Source organism: Sus scrofa, chromosome 7, assembly GCF_054392235.1.
Source record: "Sus scrofa isolate SSC_HxYL_T2T_F1_AM1 chromosome 7, Sscrofa_HxYL_maternal_Yorkshire_Landrace_v2.0, whole genome shotgun sequence".
NCBI lineage: Eukaryota > Metazoa > Chordata > Mammalia > Artiodactyla > Suidae > Sus > Sus scrofa.
The window spans coordinates 125899846-125916659 of record NC_139389.1 but is presented as its reverse complement, the minus strand read 5'-3'; the positions used below and the strand labels follow the sequence as shown (position 1 = coordinate 125916659).

The 16814-nt window shown below is 37.7% G+C and overlaps 1 protein-coding gene across 35 annotated transcripts in view; it reads right to left on the bottom strand.

Annotated features, from left to right (window-relative positions):
* UNC79 (unc-79 subunit of NALCN channel complex) overlaps positions 1-16814 on the bottom strand; it is a 261559-nt gene that overhangs the window by 198408 nt on the left and 46337 nt on the right. For 19 of the 35 annotated variants that reach the window (XR_014811304.1, XM_021099632.2, XM_021099634.2 and 16 more), the window contains 3 exons: positions 15685-15989; positions 11796-11966; positions 2717-2809 (listed from right to left, as the gene is read on the bottom strand). The exons of 1 other annotated variant lie outside the window; for it this stretch is intronic. Coding sequence is in view for 33 of the 34 variants with exons in the window: in XM_021099632.2 (XP_020955291.2) it covers positions 2717-2809; positions 11796-11966; positions 15685-15989 (569 nt within the window). In the remaining variant the exon portion in view is untranslated. The remainder of the gene's footprint in view (positions 1-2716; positions 2810-11795; positions 11967-15684; positions 15990-16814) is intronic. 15 more of the 35 variants (XM_084970070.1, XM_084970072.1, XM_084970074.1 and 12 more) reach the window with 1 other exon arrangement.

Below are 16814 nucleotides of genomic sequence, written 5' to 3'. Positions count from 1 at the left end.
AGACCAAAGGTTATGTTCCCAGAAAAGCACTCCCTGACCTCTTCCATAAAAGAAAAATCCATCATAGAATCATGTTCATTTTTCAAAGCACTTGTCACAACTGGAATGTCTCCCTCCACCACATGATAAGCTTCACGAAGAGAGGGAAGAGGTCAGTTCTTTTGCTAATCATAGTGTTCCCCGTATCTGGCACATGGCAGATACTCAGTAACTGCCGAGTATGTAATTCCCTAGAATTAGAATTTTCTTAAGCCATGACTGAGTTCTCAAATGAAGTGCTTATGGATGTGTGTATATGTATAAATGAATCACTTTGTTGTACAGCAGAAATTATCACAACATTGTAAATCAACTATACTCCAATAAAACTTCCAAAAACGTGATTTATGTGAATATGCCTAATCTTCCCATAGCAAGTTGCATTTCAGGGTGGTTTTCACAACACATAGCACAGAGCCATGTACACAGGAGTTCCTCAGTGAATTCCTGGTACTCGATCAAGAACTGTGCTCTATCCAAACAGTTACAAGGACCAAACTGCCACTTGCTGTCTTCCTCAATAAAAGTTCAAAGGATATGGAGTTCCCATTGTGGCTCAGTGAACGGAACCTGACTAGTATCCATGAGGATGCGGGTTTGATCCCTGGCCTGGCTCAGTGGGTTAAGGATCCAGTGTTGCTGTGAGCTGTGCTGCAGGTTGCAGAAGAGGCTCAGATCCCATGTTGCTATGGCTGTGGCTTAGGCCGGTGGTTACAGCTCCAATTTGACCCCTCACCTGGGACTTCCATATACCACAGGTGCAGCCCTAAATTTTAAAAGTTCAAAAGAAAAGGGGGGGGCGGATTCCAGTTGTGACTCAGCAGGTTAAGAACCTGACTAGTATCCATGAGGAAGCAAGTTCTATCCCTGGCCTTGCTCAGTAGGTTAAGGATCCGGCCTTGCCGTGAGCTGTGGTGTAGGTCATAGACACGGTTCAGATCCTGAATTGCTGTGGCTGTGGTGTAGGCCAGCAGCTGTAGCTCCGATCCAGCCTCTAGCCTGGGAACCTCCATATGCCATGGGTTTGGCCCTAAAAGGCAAAAAATAAAAAATAAAATTAAAAATAAATAAATGAAAGTTCAAAGGATACTAATGTTTCACAGAGCCCCCTGGTGGACAACACCTCACTTCTTAACAGTTTCCCCCATCACAACATTAATTTGAGGCCCCAAATATTATTCTTATCATAGAATAGCTGACTATAAATGTTCCCTCATGAATAAAGATTTACAAAGAATAGAAGTAACTCTAACCTATCACAGTGGTTTCCCAGTGAAATGTTCAACGCCAAGAAGACAAGGACAGACTGTAGAAATCCATGTTGGCTATTTATTGAGCAGTGTTTAAGATATGCCAAGTCGCTCTGCTAAGGAAGTACTTTACGCATACTTAGCTCATTAAATCCTCACAACAACATTTTAAGGTACTACAGGAAGAATTATTCCATTTTATAGATGAGGAAGCTTAGTCTTAGGGAAGTTAAGGAACTTGCTCAAGGTTATGCTAACGGGCGATTTGCTCTGAGCTCAAATGTTTGAACTCATATACCCCAAACCTAAAAGCACGTGATTCAACCAGACCTACTTTATTGCCTCCCAACCTAGAAATTAGGACCAAAGCCACATCATGAGACTTTAGTTAACTACTTAACTAACTGGATTCTAAATGAAGGGTTTTTTTCAGGACATAACATATAATAAACATAAGTGATATTATGATGGTCCCTTCAGCCAAAGTGAGATATGAGACATAATTTCCCCCAAAATATACATTGTAGATAAACTCATGTAATAAGAGATTTCATATTTAAAGGATGATACTCCAGACTAAGAAGATTAAGATTTTGAAATGAAAAAAATTGTTTTCCTCATCTTGAGTGAAAAACTCAATTATTATTCATGATGTGGAAGGTTGAAAACAGTACCACCAAATTTGTTCACTCTCCAAATGAAAATAAAAACTGAGTTCATATCTTAGCATGTGACTCCAACAGTCAGCCCCCTTTAGGTCAGTTTCCCAAAGTTCATCTGCAATTACCCTGATGAATGGAAACCAGAGTATATGAGATTAAACCTGTGCAACATTACTAGGAATCAAAGAAACGCAAGTCAAAACAAGACATTATTTTTCATCTGTCCATTTCTATACAAATATTATGATAATACTCAATGACAGGTTACAGTGTACTTTCATATGAAATTAGTAGGAATACTGAAATGTTTTTCAAGCCCTTCAACCCATCACGCCCTCTTTTATGAATTATTCTAAGGCAATAGTCAGAAAAGCAGTAAAAGATTTATGTGCAAGTATATGTATGTGGCAGAGTAGGAAATTCGCAAAATATTCACAGTGGTTGTCTTTAATTGCTAGAATTGTAGGTGATTTTTATATTTCTAATTGAATTATATCTATATACTTATATTCAAGCAATGTCCAGTCATTGTTCTAAAACTGCATTCTCAAACATTCTAAAAATATTCCTAACCAGCAAGATTACTGCTAATAGCAAAAGACAAAGGAAATTTATGTCAACTTGAAAGTCTGTTTTCTAACACATCTCCAGTTGTCTATTCACCAAGAGAAGTTCCTCTCACATGAGAATTTCTAGCTTGCTTATTTGATATCTTGTTTAATTATTGGTTTTAGAATTAGTAAAGTCACCCAAATTTCCACTTACCTGGATTGGATGTGTACTGCATTGCAATCATTAGCATGGATGATGCAGAGAGATTAACATGGGCAGGAACGCCTTCTCTCCTTGAGGAGCCCACTGAAACCAAAATTGTTTTGATTAGACACCATTTATATATATTCATATATATTTAGTTGTTACTTTGCATAGAGCACGAGAGCTGAGAAGAAACTTGAAAAACAATCCCAACTAAATCAATAGAAGTTTTGCATAAATAAAGCCACAGAATTTGTCCAGGCGTAGAGTAGTCATCATCAATGGCCAACATTGAGTGAGAATCTTCAAGAAGCAGGAATAATGCCAGAACGTAATGTAATGGCTTTATCAGAATTGTAATTATATGTGATCTCTGTTTCCAAGATGTTTATATCTAGGTGGAAAAGAGGAATCTTCCATGTACCAAATATAAACGCATGTTGAAGATTATCCCAATAAGAAAGCAACTAGAATTTTAAATGTATTAACTTGAAGAGATGGAGATGAAATCTTCTACTCATAATGGGTAATTTTTCATTTTGTTACAAATAACAAATATTAAATTGTGTATTATAAAAAATAGCGTATTAATTTAAAATTATCTTCAGCTCTCACCAATCATTAAACTATTTTATTCAAACTTTCACATGTGATTTCATCATCAGCATCTTAACCACCAGGACAATTGCTTTTTTAGTTTTATAGAGCTTACCATCTTCACAACCACCTGAGTTGTTTGAAATATAACACTTTTTGAATCTTTGAATAACGCTGTTCCTGGACATTATACTCAACACAAAGCCAGTTGGTTTCTTCAAAATGCATCTTATAGCAGTATACTTGTGATCTCCATGTTCGAACCACTTACATACTGCTTTTAAGACATCTTTAAGTGGCTTGTTTATGATGACATCCAACACAGTTTTAAATTTCTTTCTCTTTCTTTTTTAACAGAGTATCTCAGGTAACCTCTATAAGTATTCAAAACTAGCGTTGATGGAGGTCATTCAGAGTAATACGTGGTCTCCAGAATACTTTTTATTCTTGACACAGTAACTGAGAGAGGGCCCACATAGGAGAAACTTTATAAGGACTCAAATGTAAAATGAATTCCTTTTCTTAGGATAATGGCAGAAATAGCAGAAACCTCTCCTTATAATTGGGCTCCTGTGGCAAATTGTCAAGAAAGCATGAACAGAACAGTATACAGTGAATATAACCACCTCAAAAAGTCAACTCTCAATTTCTAACACATAATGCAGGTCATCAATACAGACAAAAGAAAAAAAACCTGCTTTGTTTTAAAGCATTAAAGTACAATGAGTGGGAACAGTATCTCACCTACCACCAAAAAGAATAGGCACCGTATCATAAAACACATGTATAAAAGATGCATTAAAGCACTAACAAAAAGTCTGTCACATAATACGGAAGACCAAAAAAATTTTAATATGATTTTTTTACAAAAAAAACTTTGAGCACCACAACGAACAGTGGCCTTTATGATAGCATTAAAGAAATAAACAAATAAAACATATCTCGAAGTTCCATACATCTGAGTTCACTTTTATTAATCCCTTGCTGTTGGGCTGTTGCTAACCTACCAAGCAGGTGATATTCAAGTACATAAAATCAGTTTGGCAATACAATACAAATAAGCAGTATTAATTATACAAAGGGGAGTTCCCATTGTGGCTCAGTGGAAATGAATCTGACTAGTATCCATGAGGATGCAGGTTCGGTCCCTGGACTCACTCAGTGGGTTAAGGATCCAGCACTGCCGTGAGCTGTGGTGTAAGTCACAGACATGCCTCGGATGCCACAATGCTGTGACTGTGGTGTAGGCCAGGGGCTACAGCTCTGATTAGACCCCTAGCCTGGGAACTTCCATATGCCGCAATCGAGGCCCTAAGAAGCAAAATAATTATAATATTATTATAAAAAGATGTGGGGATCAGTTCACTGCTCTTGGATGTTGAAGTTGATTAATTAGGAGTTCCCACTATGGCTCGGGGGTTAAGAATCGGCTAGTATCCATGGGGATGCAGATTTGATCCCTGGCCTTGCTCAGTGGGTTAAGAATCTGGCCTTGCCACAGCTGCAGTATAGGTCGCAGATGCAGCTCGGATCCAATGTTGCCGTGCTTTGGCGCAGTCTGACAGCTGCAGCTCCGACTAGACCCTAGCAGCCCAGGGAACTTCCATGTGACATGAGTGCAGCCCTAAAAAGACACACACACACACCAAGTTGATTAATCAAATGTGATTGATCAAGGATGAAAATCTTGGAGCCAAATCCTCAAGAACAAGACTCAATTGCTCTCAAACTGCAAACAAGGACCTTATTCAAATTCAGCTTCTGGGGACCACATCTAGAAAGGTCTAACTCAGTCGGTTTGGAAGCAGGAAAGCTACATGTTTAATAAGGACGTCAAGGGATTCTGACGCAAGCAGGCCTTGGAACTACATTTGAGAAGTACCACCAGAAGGATGAGAACAAGAAAGGAAATACTCGGAAAGGCATCCAGGTGTAGGAGGAATATTTGCATGCCCCTTGTGTTCTTTGTTTTTAAGGGGGAAAAAAGGCAAAAAGAAAGTGTAATCTTCAATATACTCAAGGAAAAATAATTATATGTATACCATATCTAATCCACTGGGGACAAGTGTTTTCACCTCTGTTTGAATTCATTTCAAACTTTAAATTATAGGTATTTCTAAAAATGAAAACTACTATTAAGGGAGGCTGAGAATCATTGTGCCTAAAGGCCTTTAAAAATGGGAGAGATGCCCAAATGTCCAGGATGATTTAAATGCAGTTTATTTGCAGAACAGCCCAAATGGCTCGGTGACCTTTGAATGTCCCTCCTACCCCTACAAATCCCCGCTTTCCCTCAAGGATGGTCAGCCACAAAGCCAAGAGTGTTCCCCTGGCTCAAACCCTCAGAAACTGGCTCCGATACCTCTATAAACAGACACTGCCTTGCAATTTCTTAGCCTCCTAACAGACTGAACAAAATCACCACAATTCTAACATAATAAACATGCAGAGGCACACATCATTTACTGAATCTTGTTAAAAAGGCATGAAGTAAACAGATGTGCAGCTTGTCCCCATGAGCGCGTCTAAGGCCAAAGACACACACAATGGAAGGAAGCAGAGAATTAATCAAAATAAGAAAATGTTACGTTTAGTATTGTGCTCAGGAAATACAATTAAGTTTTAAAACCTATCCCCTGATCCTCCCAGCACCACCAAAACAGCCATTACCGCCATTCCCTCCCTCTTCAAACAATAACAATTCCTTAATCTGTTCCTGCGTTTTATAATTCCTGATGTGCTACTGTGTGTATGCTATGTGCTATCTTACACGATTCTCATCCCCAAAGAAAAGTATACAGGAAAAGCCATTTTATAAAAGAGAAATGAAGTTTTGCATAAGAACACCACCCTAATTATCGCGACTACAGCCTAAGTCACCTGACTTCATAGCTAATGCTCTAGTCACTTATTCCTCCATGGAGTATTTTTTTCATTATCTCCTATGTACCAGGCATTGTTCTAAGCCCTGGAGACACAGCCACAAACAAGAGAGGCAGTCTTTGTCCTTATGGAGCTTAAATGCCAGAGCTGTGCTGTCCAATATGGTAGCCACATGTGACTTTGTTTTTGGTCTTTTTGCTATTTCTTTGGGCCGCTCCTGCGGCATATGGAGGTTCCCAGGCTAGGAGTCGAATCAGAGCTGTAGCCACCGGCCTACACCACAGACACAGCAACGCGGGATCCGAGCCGCGTCTGCAACCTACACCACAGCTCATGGCAACGCCGGATCCTTAACCCACTGAGCAAGGGCAGGGACCGAACCCGCAACCTCATGGTTCCTAGTTGGATTTGTTAACCACTGCGCCACGACGGGAACTCCCACGTGTGACTATTTAAATTTAAACTAAAAGTAAACTAAATTAAAAATTCAGTTCCTCTCTCTCACTAGATACATTTCAAGCACTCAGCTGCCACATGTGGCTAGTGGCTACTCTGTTGGCTTTTATTACATTTCCATCACTGCAGAAGGTTCTGTGGACAGCACTACTCTAGAGGAACAGGCAAACAAATACCTGTGAAGAAATATAAAGCAGGGCAAGGGGCCAGGTAGAGAGCAGCAGGTCTTGTTCTAGCTTGAGGTTAAGGAAAGGCCTCTGGGAGGATGTGATACTTGAGCTGAGACCTGAAGAGAGTGAGGAAGCAAATCATGTGACCATTTTTAAGAAGGGCTTTTGAGACAGAGAGGGAAAGCCTGGAGAAAAAGCAAAAGCTCGGTGCCTTTATGAAACTGCAGAAAGGCCAATGTGGACCGAGCAGAGTGAGCATTAGCAGAGGCAGTGATAAAGTAGTGAGGTAGGCAGGGGCCAGATCACAAAGCAGAGGGCTTTGTGGGCCATGGAAGGATATTGAATTTGATTTGCAGGAGGGATGGGAAGCTACTAGACAGTTTTGAAGAAGGAAGTGACGTGATCAGGTCCACATACTTGGAGGATAGCTCTGGTTTTTTGATGAAGAGCAGGCTGTAGGAGGGTTAAGAGTAGAAGCAAGGGAGTTCCTATTGGGACTCAGTTGGTTAAGAACCCAACATAGTCTCTGTGAGGATGTGGGTGTGATACCTGGCCTCAGTGGATTAAGGATCCAATATTGCCACAAGCTGCAGCGTAGGTCACAGATGCAGCTCAGACCTGGTGTTCCAGTGGCTGTGGTACTCTGATTCAACCCCTAATCTGGGAACTTCCATATGCCTCAGATGCAGCCTTTAGAAAAAAAAGAGAGAGAGAGGCTAGAAGCAGGGGGACCATCTCAGAAGCTATTGGACTGGTTCAGAGAAGAGACAGTGGTAAGAAGTAGTCTGAATTGAAATACATTTAAATAGCCCCTCTAGCCTAATACTTTTTTAAGGGGTAAAAGTAAAGGAATCATTTAGGAAGAAGAAAAACATTCTGATGCCAATTCTGCCATATGACAGAACTATTTCCTGTGCTTTGCCAAACTGTACTGCCTGGATTAGCAAGTGGCCTCTGTGAAAGCAGAGGTAATTGCGTTCCATGAGATAGGGTTTGAGTTTAAGATGCCTATGTGTCAGAGGGTCATATCAGTTCCACATAAAGGGACTAAGACACAATGACCCTGAAGTCTGTGCAGCACTAAAATATGTGCAAGGATAGGAGATTAATGAAAAGTCTTAGAGACAGGATTGCCCATCAACACTGCAGAGGTGTTCTGTCTGGTTTTATGAGATCAAAATCTATTATAACACTTACTGTTGTTACACAATACACTATAGGTGGAAAAAGTCCCAAGCCCCAGCAAACGGCCCCCTATTTCAAGCAATATTTAAGACGACAAAATTTCAGGCCAACACGTGATTTTGAGCAGAATATTGGAATTAGTTGCAATGGGATTTGACACATCTGGCATTTGACTTTGTGTTTGGTCTGTTGTTATGCAGTGGCATAACATCCGACCAGTATTCCAAGGCTGTTCCCAGATGTTAGCTCATGGTCTTCACAAAAAATTTTGGATGTAGACAGGGGAAGTTCTGATTATTCACAAATTTACAATTAAAGAAACTAAAATTCGATAAGGTTAGGAGATTTGCCAAATAGTCAAGGGACTATAATTCAACCCTCCTGAATTCCTATTCTAAAACATTTCCCCCAACTCAAAAATAAAACTCGTAAAAGATGGTAAGATCTACTTTATAGAAACAATCATTAGCTGATAAAACAGATTTTATGTATAAAAGATTATTTAAATATCATCAATATGTTCTGTTGGTGTTTTACTGACTTTATTATATTTACTTATTAGTTTTTAGAAGATCATAGAACATAATACACATCCTCTGTAGCAGTAAAACAAAAAATGATACAGGTCCAATGGTTTGGAAGGTCAATTAAATCATATCATTGCTTTTAATTCATTGTAAAGATCTAAATGAACTTTTTTCCCTGAGGGTGACTTCTGAGGAAATTTAAGTTGGAAAAGAAACTAGATGAGACTGCATAGTTCAGGATACCAAGATACCACTAGAAGAATCTTTCACCGATTTAATTGTTTGGCTTTATTATTTTCTTTAAAATAATGTAGCCTATATCAATTAATCTCCATTTAAAACTTGCTTTTTTGCTTCTCTGCCAAAGTATCAACTTCGCAACATCCATATTTCAATTTGGTCCACAAATCACAGAACTTTTGTGGAAAGAGAGAGGTTTCCACGGTGAAATGCAAACGACTTTTTCAATTCTTAGTAACTCCTTTAATATATATTTATAAACAAAGTCTATTGCACACATTCAGAATTAAAAAAAAGTGTATCTTAATATGTATACAAGCAAGGAATTAATAAGAAAGGTTATGTCAAAGGAAATTTTTATAATAAATTGAAGTTTGCTCTGCAGCACCTCGAAGGAGTTATTTAAAATAAAAGTGCAGCACTTGGTTTATTGACAAAAATGACATAAAGGTCATAACTGATATAGATGCAGGGCTCTTAAACTGAAGGAACTGAAATACTTCATTAGGTCCCCTCTCAAAGCTCAGAACTTCACCTTCTAGGTCCTTAACAATATAATCATTTAACATCTGAAAAACTGTCTAGGTTTTACATCTGACCTTGGAAATATCATATCAAAGAGGTAAAACATTTTCGTCTTAAAGGCTTTATCGAGTACTCAGAAAATGCAACATCCTTTGCCCTAACATCTCCGGCCTGAAATAAAACTATTCTAAAAGTTAAATGCTCCCCTCTTGTTTTGGTCAGAATTTCTATGCACTGAAACAACTTCCAAAAATAAAAGCAACGTGGATGCAAGCAACAGACACACATTTCCACATCAATTCAGTTTGAGATGACTAATCTGTAACTCAATTCCCTCCATCTTTGGATCTGTGTCTTTTTATCTACTTTGTGAAGGAACAAGTAGGGAGGAAAAAAAGAAGAAGAAAAAAAACCCACCTGAATCGTTTAATAGAATTTGACTTTAAAGGTTAGTACCACAATTTATTTTCAAAGATTTAAACATGATAACAACTGAACCATCTCTCTGGTGATGAGAAATGAGAAAGTCAGAACTAAGACTAAAACCAGAGCAACAAAATAAATGAAACAAATCAGCATTTGCATCAGAGAAAGATGTGCCGCTCACATAAAATAAGATTGATGTTATTTAACCTAGAATTATTACGCCAAAAATAACCTTAGAGATGGGACATTTTTTTCCAAATCTCTCCTTTACAGTTTTTTTAAAAGTGGAGTCCTAGAGACAGAAGGGACTTGTCCATACCTTTAAACAAACACCAAGCTACTCTACTAATGAACATTAAAATTCACACAAATTTTGTAAATTCAATTTAGCATTTTGTTCTCCTCAGTTGCCAAGGTTCGTACATTTAAATAAGATTCCAGGGTGACTACCAGGCATGTTTTGGGGTCTGTTTCTAATTAAGTAGAAATTAATAACCAAGGGTGAAGAAAAAAATTTGCCAGCTGTCACATGCTTGGTCACTCTTAAGTATAACTTCAGAGACCTGATATACGCACCACCCCTCCCAAAATTATTAAACGTATTTCTAAGAAGGAAGGATATAGTGAATTAGACTCATTAGAAAGATGCACCCTCACCTGCTATTCTTAAAAAAAAATTCCAATGCCTAAGTTTAGCAGTTAACATACTTATTTAAAAAATATGACTATACAAATCTGAGGCGGTATCCATTAACAAGTCCTTGTCAGCAAGATTATATAGAACCAAGAAAGAGAAAAGGCAAATATTCTATTATTTGAACATTATAATCGGTCTGATGGTTTTTCTAATCATTATATAATTTAGACAGAAGTCAGACTCTGTTTAAAAGACATGAAAATTACAATCCCATTGCTAAAATTAAACTCAATTATAAAATACATAAATGTAGCTCAGAGGTACATATTTTTACACTGTTATTACAGAGCGATGACTTTAATAAAACATAAGTACATAACGTTAAAATGGTGAAAATGATCCCTATGAATTGAATGTGACCAATAGTTATTATTACAGAACGAGTCAAGGGAAGGAAAGAAGTAAACTAACACTTATTGAACACTAGGCATTTTGCTACCACCCTACCAGTGTTCCAGTTAATCATCTCAATTATCACAACAACCTTATGAGGCAGCTATATATCATTATTCTTATACTACAGGTAAGAAACTGAAAGCTTAGGTAACTTGCCTAAGGTCACACAGCTAGTTGGTTTCAGAGCTATGACTTAAATCTAGATTTGTTTGATCTCTAAACCCATAATCTTTTCAAATTATTCACTGAAATGCAGATTAATTATCCATGTCTTAAAAAAAAAAAAGCTTTAGAAGGATTTTTATCATTAAAAAAAAGCTTTTTTTCTCTCTCTGTTAACATGTCTGGAAAGTCTGCAGAATTAAGTTTATAAAAGTGAAAAAGAATTCAAATCAGTTGCATGTTTATAACAGTACCTTGCACATTAGTTGCAAGCTTTAGCTTTTTGCAAAGTGTTTTCATAAATTTTGACTCATTTCATCATCACAACACCCTTGTGAGGAAACGCTGATGTTATCACCATTCTGGAGATGAAGTTTCAACTATGTGAGCAGCCCAACAGCCCACAGCAGATGACAGACAGAACTGATTCTATCCATTGCTCTTTCTGTCACATCCTATTCCCTTCAGATGCAGAAGGTAAGAACTTCTACTTAGCTTTTGCATCTGAGGCAACACTTCTCCAAACCCTTTTTTTTCTAAGAAAAAAAAAACACTATAATTTATAGGTAGGAAACATACACTGTGTCTTGACATAGTCTCTCTTCCTATCCTAGAAGATCAAACTATATGAATAAAACAATCCTAAGGTATAATTGTCTTTCTTTTCTTTTTCACCATAACAATCATGCTGAAATGACTAAATTTAATCAAAGCACATGTATATAGCAAGTGATTCCATTATAATCCTGGAAATCTACAGCCTAAGACAGCAAGAGCAATTTCCATTCATACAACACATAAAAATAATCTAAGACTGAACTTACGTATAGCCATTGGTAGAAAAGATGTGCTAAGATATTCAATAATATCCTTGTGCAGAAACGGAGGGAAGGTAGCTAAGGTGGATATCATTGTGTAGGGCAAAGTACTCAGAATATCATCATTGAGAAAGGGGAGCAAACACGTAGTTGTATAAAATATTGACTGTCCAAGATCTACAAAACAAAAGCAAGTAATCAGTCACTGAATATTCCGCCATTTAACCAAAAAAAAGGCTAATTTTACATCTTAAGTTTCTAAGAACTGGTTTATATTATAAGTGACCATCACCCCCTGCCTATTAAGAGTTCTGAAACATACTGCTCTGTATAGTACATACACAGTATTTAACAAATGACTGCATTAAGAAATACAAATACAGTGGCTCTTTTACAATATGGGCCTGAACTGAATGGATCCACTTACACATTGATTTTTTTTCAATAAATATAGTACCTGTGTCTTCAATGTGTATATATATATATTTTTTTAGGTTTGCACCCATGGCATATGGAAGTTCCCAGGCTAGGGGTCAAATCGGAGCTACAGCCTACACCACATGCCAGATCCGAGCTGAGACTGAGACCTACACCACAGCTCATGGTAACACCAGATCTTTAACCCACTGAGTGAGGCCTGGGATCAAACCCACATCCTCATGGATCCTAGTTGGGTTTGTTAACCGCTGAGCCACGAAGGGAACTCTCACTGTGCATATCTTTAAATCTGGGGGAAAGGTGGTGCTTGATTAGAGATCATAATATGTGGAATCAAAAGAACTAGGGTTTGAGTCCTGATTCCACCCAAACTGTTTCAGGTCCCTGCTCTTGGATGAGTCATTCATCAATTCCTTTGTGTCTGAGGCAGATAGAGCAGCAGAAATTGCAGATTTTTGACTATATTGGAAGGGGGGTTAGTGCCATTAATCCCCCAAGTTGTTCAAGAGTCAATCATATCTATGACATGAGCTTTTCCTCAACTCTTTATCCACCTTCAGTAATATTTGGTATTCATATTACTCCTTGATTTCATAAATTAAAAGCACTTTCCACGTAATAAGGAATCCTAAAATCCCTCCAGCATTCTTACCTCCATTACATTTTACACAGATAACTATGGCACAAAGATGTTAAATTATTTTCCCATAGGAAGTTTTAGAAAAGTCAAGGACAGGACAGGAAATAAAACCAGGCTATTTCTGTTCCATCAACCAAACAATCTTCCTACATCTGGAGTCTTGGGCAATGAGGTAATCTGCATCTTCCAGCACAGTGGCAGATTTGGCATGCATCAAAGAAAGGAAACGGTAAACTGATACTGGGTGACCCTGTGCGTTTGGTTATCACTTATCGCGGAAGGCTGTGCCACCTAATAATAATCTTTCTAACAACATTTTAAAACGGGATAGGAACAGTACCTACCTCACTTCATTAGAAGGATTGTTAGGAGGTTTAAATGAGAAGAAAAAACATAAAATGCTTAACATAGCACAAAATGTGTGCTCCATAAATAATTGCCATTATTATGATTATTAATACTGTTACTATTATCACCTGCACAAGGAGTAAAAAAATAGAGGACATTCAAAAACACCGTAACTATTTAGCTTTAGAATGCATGTAGACCAAATCCCATCACATTAAATGTATCTCTCAATATCTCTGGACCTCCCAAGTGCACAGCGCATCAGCCAAGACTTGGCAATGAAGACTTGGATCATTTTCATACCCATTACAAAAGAAAATTATTACACCTGTTTGTTTCATAGATTTACTTTCTTAGTGCTTTTTTGACGTCTGATGTTAATTTCTGTTTATCATTAGAATTAATGTGGCACCTCAGCCAGCACATCAACTGAGAGCAGAGAATGTGTGACTACACTGTACACTGGGGAGAGAGGGTCAGTCAACCTCGAGCTCAAATTGATGAAATGGGAAATTCCCAGGTGTTTTACTAAGAACTGACTGAGGCTGTGCATAAAAAGACTTCTCAGCTGCATTTTCATCTAATTACAGAACACTGGCACTGAAATATTTTTCATATGAGGAAACTGAAGTCTTGGAGAAGGGAAGCGGTGGCCCAAGTTCACCTGAGAGTTAATAACTAAACTGCAACAAAAATGCTGTTCTGTTGGGTACACCACACTGCCCCACGAGAGGACAGTCTCGAGCCCCTAATGCAGTGGTTCTGAAAATCAGTGTATGGAAGAATCACCTGGAAAACTGGTTAAGAAGTCGGATCCTCAGGACCCACCCCTTGGTCATTCTTATTCAGAAGTTCCAGCTTGGGAACCAGAACCCTATGTTCCAAATACCTTTAGAAACCCTGATGTTGTTCAGATCACACTTAGTGAAACAGTGTTGTACTGTTTTTGAACCTCCAAGGGATGATCTAGTGAGTTTTCCCTATCTCCTAAGCTCTGTTATGCTAAGAGGAGAGGGGAAAGTCACAAAATTGCTATGGGTGTAAAAGTAAAAAAAAAAAAATCACCTCCCACCCCAAAATTGTCACTATTTACACATTAACTGCAGTTAAATGGGCTGTGAGTCACCACACGGAATCCTTTTATCTGAAGCAAGGGGCCCTAACGATGAGGCCAGTAGTCACAAAGGAAAAGCACTGCAAGCTCACCACCACAGTAAGCTCTGGCAACCTCACATTTATAGAATCGTTTCCTTTAAGGTCTTAGCTGGGATAGGATCACAATAAAAGTGACTAGGCTTAAAACAGCTACAAAATTGAAATATAAGCAAACTCACAAGTTTCTACGCTTTTTTATATTCACTGTAACACAGAATTGTAAAGATAAGAATAAACAAATTAATAATTATCGTTTCATTTTTATAAAAGTATATTTAAAAAAATTTTTTAAGTTAGGAACACATCTTACTAAATAAACCATTAAGCAGTCTCTTAATTAGTCATAATTAAAAGGAAAAGTAGCCCCCCTCCACCCATCCATTTCCCAAATTCCAATTTTCCTGTACAGTAAAACTTTAGTTATCAAACATGGACCAAATTATCAATGCTTTAAAATTAAAACAACTGATGTATTAAAAGCTCATTTTCTGCAAAAATCCCTTTTCTTATTGTATGGTTTTTCATTTCATTCTCCCAAATATAATACTTAATACATAAGCAGTGGATATTATCATGCTCCTTTTTATGGGTTAGAATAGTTTAGAAAACATGCAAGATAATGAAATCTACAAAAGACACAGAGTAGGACGGGGAATAGGTAAGAAAAGAAGCACGCGCTTGGGCTTCTGTCATAAAACACCACTAATACAATATAACATATGCCATACATGGCATATCTATACTATACATGGCGCCATACACTGTACCACTTGGCCAACACTTTGTAATAACTACTGATTGTTAGTTAAACTTGAAAGAGTTCTTAGATATGTCTTCTTATCTAACCTCCTGAGTTTCAAGACAGGAAAAATGAGTCTCAAAGAGATTCTGTGATTTGCTCCCCCAAATCACAGAATTAATCAGTGGATTTGAGCTGCTCTTTAAGCTCCGCCTCTTACATTTTTCTTTGGGGGAGCAGATTTTTAAAACTTAACCCCCAAACATGATTTCCACCAGACTCTCCATGATAAGCAGATCAGGAGAGAATCGGTAAGTTCCTTTTATAATCTTCTTCCTTTCTAAGCCCATTCCCCCCAATGCAGACCACTGGATAATATCCCTCTGACCGCAATACAGCAAAAAAAAAAAAAAAAAAAAAAAAAAAAAGATAGGAAGGGAAACACCATAATTAAGTTTCAGTATAAGAAAGACTTTAGCCACACAAAGACCTTCAAGCAATTTATTACAGTAACCACAGTCTCCAGCATCCATAACATACATGTACATTTTCAAAGATTTCGATTAAATGCTTACCATGTTGGCCATGCTGTAGTAAAGGAACTAGATCCAGGAGAGTCACCAAAGTCACGTAGAGGCCTTGATAGTCCAAAGAAGGGTAGTCTGACAAGTGAGCATCACGACTTTGCAGGCCACGTTCAGAGGGAGCATCTCGCAGGACGCTGTAAAGGAGGGAGCGAGTAACAGTAGGGTTGATGGAACTGACCTGCGGTCTTAGAGATGGGGTGAGTGGGAATGGCACAGGAAAAAGACACATGGTCATGGGCACTGTCAAATTGGAGGCATCTTGGTTTTCCTTCTTCCCTGTGCGGGACAAAATGCTGTTGGGGGGACAAAGAAAAAAAAGAGACAACAAAGACACAAAGAACAGCACATTACATTGAAATGACACTCTAAAACAAATAATAAAACACCAGATACATCCCACATAAGATGCAATTGCCACACCAGCAGCATCTACAAATCTAATATGGGTCGCATAGCTTCATGCTCAGAGGTACCAATAATGTTAAGGTTCCTTTTGTGGAAGTGTGGAAGTTGCATTGCATCTCATGTGTTATCTGGTTAGTAAGGAGCAAAAATATAAAAATGCATGTTTCAGTGCCAAACCCATGTTTTACAGTTTATCGATTTGATAAACGAGAGGTTTCCTGGAGGGAAAAATGATGGCTTTTCTAATGAGTTAGGGCTTTTATTCCCAATTAAAAGGAGCTTTCCAAGCAAAGGAAATTTTTAGCAAGACTGTTTCAATCAGGTAAATAAAAACTTGCAAAATATAGGTATGGCACTTGCAGAAACATGTTTTAGCAAAGAATAAACATGTGTGTTTATTAAGAAAGTCTTAAAAATCACATGTTTATTGCATCAAAATAATGTCTATATGTATATTATGATACTGTTTCATGACATTCTGTCAGTATCATTTGAGATAATGAAGTTTAAACAGGCATATGAATTTAGAAATAATACATATTTCTAAAATGTTAGCTAAACTACATTGGAAAAGCTAAAAATAATATAGAGTAGATGGTCCATAGCATATGTTTGTGAACTAATGATAATGGTTATTTATGTTTGTTTTTAAAATTTTGCATGTTGGGGAGGAAAGATTTTATTTTATGAATACAAACAGTGGCTTATTAAAT